Here is a 6,483-nt window from a genome sequence, read left to right on the forward strand (position 1 = left end):
TTGAAGTTGAGTTGAGGTATATTGATCCATATATTACCGCTACCTCTTGATATGATATTATAGTGATTCACCATAATCAAGAGAGATGCATAAGGAAAATCAGAAATATCACTGATTGTAAAGCAACTTCAGTTTGCCAGGGCTTCAAAAATTAAGGGTGTAGTTACATATGTTCAGCTTCCAAGTTTTTTATATGAGTGCCACAACTTAATCATTTTTATGTTTTATTTTGTGTTTTCTTGAGCCATAGACTGGCATTTAGACATACACTATACTTTACTTTGTGTGTACATCACAATTTTCTGTATTTTTTGTTCACTGAGAGATGAGAGCAGGTAGATTATGTGCAACATAAGAATTAGTACCACTGAATGTCTAATGTCACGGTCATACAATAACAAACAGTTTTATTCTGAGTGACATAGGATGATTCCTATTGTAATAGTTATTCAGTAACTTAATTTCAGCTCTCCCCAAAGCCTGTGTTCTCTCAAGGATTGAATTCTGCTTGGATGATGAGGAAAGACTTGTACATGATTTTGTTGATTATAGATGTCTTATCAAGTACAAATTTTTTTGAAATGCTTATTATGAAAGAATATACTATAGTGCATTGTTTTATATCAATTATGTAGGGTGGAATAGTAGAAATCTATTCTGATGAATGATAAGAATTTAAATTGATCAAGAAGATATGGCATACCTAACGCCAAGTTTTTTTTGTAGAGGATATTTGAAATACATACTTTTCAGTTCTCATTTTAATTTGCATCACTTTCAAACTTAGAAGTCATATCTGAGGATACACTGATTGTCAAGTTTTAGCCTTATAATAACTGAAAGTTGTGAATTCGTAATCAGAGGCTGATGAAACAGCAGCTCCTTTTTTGTAGAGATGTGTGGTGTGTGTTGAATAAATGTGTTTTTACATGGGATTTCTGTTTTGCTGTATAGTTTCATAACCAGAAATATAATATATTTTCCTTTAGTATTGTGCATGAGTGCATTAGCTTTGATTCCCTCACAGACAGTCAATAATCATGCTTTAGTAACTGCTTTACATTGCATGAATATATACCAACACAGTTTATTTGTCATTTGATATTCTGTTTGAGTTTTTTGCCTTTGCATTTGCTTTTAAGAGGAATATTATCATTACATGCATGTTTGTTCCAAAATATTGTTACCTTGGTATCAATCACTTAAGAGCTTTGTTGTGTGAAAATTTTCTGCTCTACTGTTTCTTTGCCAAAATGAATTCAGAATTGTATTTAAGATCAGTTGATGAGCCTAGGCTCCTCACAAGGTGTTTATTGAGTGAGACTGGCATGTTTGCTGTGGTGTGTGGTGCATGTGGTGGTGTGTTCTTGCAGTGGGGAGAGTGATTTGGAGGGCTCTCGACGCTCTTCCATGGACCACCCACCTGCTGTACAGATGCGGAGGCTGTCCACCTTACCCAGAGATCCTCGAGACTCCAGAGTTGACCTGCGACGGATGAGCCTTTACTTGGAGCCTGGTACCTGGCGGCTGCCCAGTGACCGAGCTGCACTACCTCCATCACATCCTCGTCGTTTCTCCATGGGCCCAGACTCTTATACACAACCTTACAGGATGACAGACTCCCTCACTGAGATCCAGGGCGACATCCAGCGACTGGCAAACCAACAGCAGCAGATCCAGAGCATGATGCACAATGGCATGACTCCCCAAACTAATCAAGGGATGCAACAACCTCCTCCTCATGGCCAGTTTTATCTTCATGATCAAGTAAGTTTAAAAATGCTACTTTTGTCAAGAGATATCCAAGCAATATTTATTTTCTTAATTAATTATTAACCCATAAATGATGATTGATATGCTCTAGTGTCATCATAGTGTCATTAATCATGTTAGGAAGATAACACATCATGTCATGTGGGGTTTGTCTGTTCCAAGTTGTATGCACATAATAGTTGTTTGCTTGTTTGGCTCTGGCTGTGGTCATTGAGGAGGGAGAGTCTTGCAAAGGGAGGCCTAAAGCCTCTTTTTAACCTCCAAAGCAATGATTTATTTTGCAGCCAAGAGCATAACCAAAAGCTGGGTAAATTTATCTTTTCCACAAATGTACTTTTTCCCTTGAGCAGCTGACTGTGTGTACTATCTGGCATGTTGTTCGGGCATGGTGATAGGAGACCTCTTTGTAAGAGGATTAATGCATTGAATCTAGATGCTTTGCTTTCCACACCTAGACCAAAATCTGGGCATTAGGCTTTCTGCAGTGGCCACTTCTGTGTGAGCCATATAGACCCAGGCCACATGAAAACTTGCGTTTAGTATCAAGACTGTCTCCCCATTGCAATGTTATTTTTTAATTTATATGTAAGTAATTTTTGAAATTAATTATGCTGTATCAAGGTGGTAATAGACTGTTTTTGTTGAGCAGACTCCATATTCTCTCACTAGGTTGTCTACAACATAGTGCAATGATAGTAATAGTAACTTTTGTATTTTGTGTCATTTAAAAAAAAAAAATTCAAACCCAATTATCTGTAAGTTATCCTGTGTCGCTGGTTACATTAGGTAGGAATAAGAGTCTGAGCATGGGAATAATGTCCACTCTCATGCCGGTGCTCTTCCAACAATGGCTCATGATTAGTACTTTCCCCATTCATTTTCTGATAAACTGATAATGCTTTCCACCATCGTTTACTGGTAAAAGTAATGAAAGAATCCCTTTTTAAATGACTATAGAGTCTAAGCTCCCTCCAAGAGCTTTGTGCACTCATGGAAAGTCATATACTGGCACCTGAACCCTCAGCTAAATTCTTAATATTGGCACATTCCCATCACCCAGGCCCTCAGTGAAATTTTCCATGGTAGCATATTTAGCCACGTATTTTCATGACATGATGTTTGTGTATGGCTTGCAGGCTAGGTGCGTGCGGACACTCGTGAGCAGTGACAAGACACTGTGCCTCCTCTTTGCAAAGTTATTTTGCATAAACTTTTAAGCTTTTTTTTTCCACTTTCCAGTGTTAATATTTGTTTTTTTATTCGCTTTTTCCGGATGTAGTAAGTAAGTCGGTGCAAGAAAGAAAATAAAAAGAATTTGTTATTTGTGTCGTATATCTTATTTTTTCGTATTTTTCAGTTTTCCATAGTATTACCTGCACTGCTGGTCACAGCACCCTGGAATATGATGCTAAGCATGGGTATGGCATCTTTTCTGGAGCCGGTTCTCGTCTAGTCATGGCTTACACACATCACATTCCACACTTGTTAATTGATGAAAATACTGCTAAATCCCCCTTTTAAATGCTAAATGAGTCTCATCACACTCCAAGAGGTTTGTGGACTTTCTGTCACCTTGGCCTTCGCTCATGACAGCAAGTTCGCTTCATCCGGCCTATGGCCATTTTGTCCAGTGACGATATGTTCTTGTCACCCGGCCCTTGTCCCAGATTTTTCCATGACGGGATGGTCATGTCATCTTTGATCATAGGGATTAATTCTGCAAGATGAATATTAGTAAAAGTTATTAGTGGCAGTATTTACCTGCATGCAATGGTAACATGCATATACATATCAGAGAGATTTCAGCAATAAGAAATTCTTTTGCTTGACATTTTACTGTCTGAAGCATGTTAAGATTTTTGTCATTTATCACACTAAATGTAATGAATGTCTAACTAACTATATATGATGATGCTTATACAGCATCATATCAGTAAATTTTAGTTTTCTATATCTGATTATTTGTATCTAATGTATGTTGGATTGTTCCTGAAATTTCTAGATAACTGTAGGCCTGAGTACCAGCTTAGAAGGGTTATTTGTTGAGGGAGACATATTTTTATCTTTACACATTCTGTCTCTAATCTTAGACTTTCAGCAATACCCTTAGGATTCATTGTGAACCCTAATGTCATTTTCTTGGGTACCCATAGTCACGTTTTAATTCTCTGATGTGTAAAGACATGACAAGGGAAGGGTGAACCTGAATTATAGATAGCACATTTGCATGTCATAACAATGGAGGCTGCTGTGTGTTATCATCATCTAGGAGCTAAAACCAATGGGTGCGCATAGCCGCATCCAACCCTTTGTATATACCTGTGAGGATCCCTCATGGCAAGCCGCCAGGCAGGGACTCTGCCTATCTCGAGTTCTTCGTGAATGGTTTGATCGATCTGCTCAAACCATGACTTCCTAGGTCATCCCACAGGGCTCCTCCACCTAGGGCTGTCTTGAACAGAGACAACCTGACAGGCAGGATCATCCTGAGGAAAGCGAGCCAGGTTGTTGTATAGCCTGATGTGGCAATCACGGATTGTGCATATAACAGGTCCTGTGCCAGTCTCACGGTGCAACTATTGGTTGGTCACATGGTCCCGCCAACAGTAACCCAAGATCCAGCGCAAGGACCTATTACAGAAGGCCTCAAGACGAGACTCCAAGACACAGGATAATGTCCAGGTTTCACTACCGTATAGTGAAACTGGCAGTATCAGGGCCTTGAAAACCCGTAGCTTGGTCCTTCTGCACAGGTATCGACATCTCCAAATACTCTTGTCAAGAGAGTTCATGACCACTGCTGCCAGGCCAGTCCTTCTGCTGACTTCCTGTTCAGACAGCTCAGAGTTATGAACTACACTACCAAGGTATGTAAAGCTCTCTGTGACTTCTATATCCTCGCCTCAAGCACATACCGACTGAACAGGTTCTAGCAAGTCCCCAAAGTCCTGGACCTTGGTCTTGGTCCAGGAGACCTCTAGACCCAAGGGTTTCGCTTCATTGCTAAATGCATCCAGAACCACCAATAAGGTTTCCAAAGACTCAGAATAGCAACATCATTGCCAAATTCAAGGTCTGTACCCTTGATATTGTCCAGACTTGCTCCACAATGACTTTGAACAGTAGCTCTGCCTAGTATCCAGTCCATGCAAGTGTTGAAAAGTGTTGGTGCAAGGACACAGCCTTGCCTCACTCCTGAACTAACGGGAAAGAAGCTCGACTGGCCCCCACCACACTTTATAGCACTATAGGTCAGGAGGAATGGTACTGGACTGCCAGATGGCAGCCAGGACAGCATGTAACCCCCACACCATAGGTTCACCACCAGCCTTTTAACATTTCAGCTGGTATGCCAGAGATGCATGCTGCTTTGCCACTCTTCAGCTTGGAGATCTCCCCCCCAACTTCAGTTAGGGAGGGAGGATCCTCACTGATGGGTGGGTACGGCAATGGAATCTTGGCACTCCCCGCATCCAAGTTAACTGTTGGTGGGTCAACCTGGTACATCTGTTCAAAATATTCAGCCCAACATTCCCGCACCCCAACAGGATCTGAGACAATCTGACCACTTACTGAGTGAACTGCTGTCACCTGTGGAGAGGGCTTGGAGTTCAGCTTTCTGAGGGCTTGGTATACAGGACAAAGGTCATTTACTAAGAAATGGCCTTCTGCCTCCTCTGCAAGACTCCAAATAAACTGTTCCTTGTCCCTTCTTAACAGAGGCCGAGTTCTGTGCACATGAGAATGGTGCAATTCCCGATCCCCTGTCAGACGAGCTGCAGTGTACACCAATTGTCTCTTGAGCTGCATCAAGTGTTTTTTGCTTGAAGGTATCCCACAGAAGAACAGGGTCTGTCAGACTGTCGAGCATTGTGAAACGACCAGAGAATGCCTCAGCAAACCCATGGGCACACTCCACCTCCCTCAGCCTGTCCAAATAAAATACCCTAGGGTGATCATTGGACCGCTGGGGAGTTTTGAAGTGGACCTGGAGGGTAGCCACAACCATTCTATGGTCAGTACCACAGAACTCAGCACTCCTATACACCCTGGAGTTCTGGATGATCCTCCGACGAGTGCTAACGAGTCTGTGGTCCATCTCTTTGGCTGCATTACCCGCATCACTGTACCATGTCCAACGATGCAGGTCTGGGCGCTGGTACCAGGAGCCAGAAATCCTGTATTTATAGGACCTAGCAAAGTCCCGGAAGTCCCCCAGAACAGTACGAATATCTCGCCGGGGACAACTGTCTGCCACAGATGCTAGTTTGGCGTAGAACATCTCTTTCACGTCATGCTCATACCAATGTTTTTAACATTGGTATGAGCATAAACAGCAGTAAGAGACATGAAGCCAAATGATAGCTTCAGTCTCAGTACCATTATACACTCATCGACAAGAGTAACCTCCACTACTGAGGGCTGGAGATGGCAATGGCTACTCCCTGTAGATGATGACCATCAGTGCGTCCCAACCAGTAATAGGTGTAGCCACCTACACTGGTCACACCGATGCCAGGTCTCCTCACCTCCGAGAGAGCACCCACCTTAACTCTCAGCCTCCCCAGTTCCCTTGACAATAGAGGCAACTGATCATCCTAACACAAGGAACGGACGTTTCAAGCCCCTACCCCGACTTCCTGCCTGAGGTTTAGCCTCGGGCAGTCACTCCGGGTGGACGCCACCTCTGCCACCCCTGCCGACGTTGCC

At 42.5% G+C, this 6,483-nt stretch overlaps 1 protein-coding gene across 1 annotated transcript; it reads left to right on the forward strand.

The window, feature by feature from the left end:
• Positions 1-1,373: 1,373 nt before the first annotated feature.
• LOC138865951 (uncharacterized) lies at positions 1,374-3,294 on the forward strand (the record flags this gene model as incomplete). Its single annotated transcript, XM_070137439.1, is given in 4 exon segments — positions 1,374-1,767; positions 2,229-2,334; positions 2,560-2,634; positions 3,131-3,294. Coding segments are annotated over 4 exon segments (739 nt in total), but the record flags the coding sequence as incomplete, so codon positions are not given.
• Positions 3,295-6,483: the final 3,189 nt, after the last annotated feature.

Source organism: Penaeus vannamei, chromosome 23 (genome assembly GCF_042767895.1).
Source record: "Penaeus vannamei isolate JL-2024 chromosome 23, ASM4276789v1, whole genome shotgun sequence".
NCBI lineage: Eukaryota > Metazoa > Arthropoda > Malacostraca > Decapoda > Penaeidae > Penaeus > Penaeus vannamei.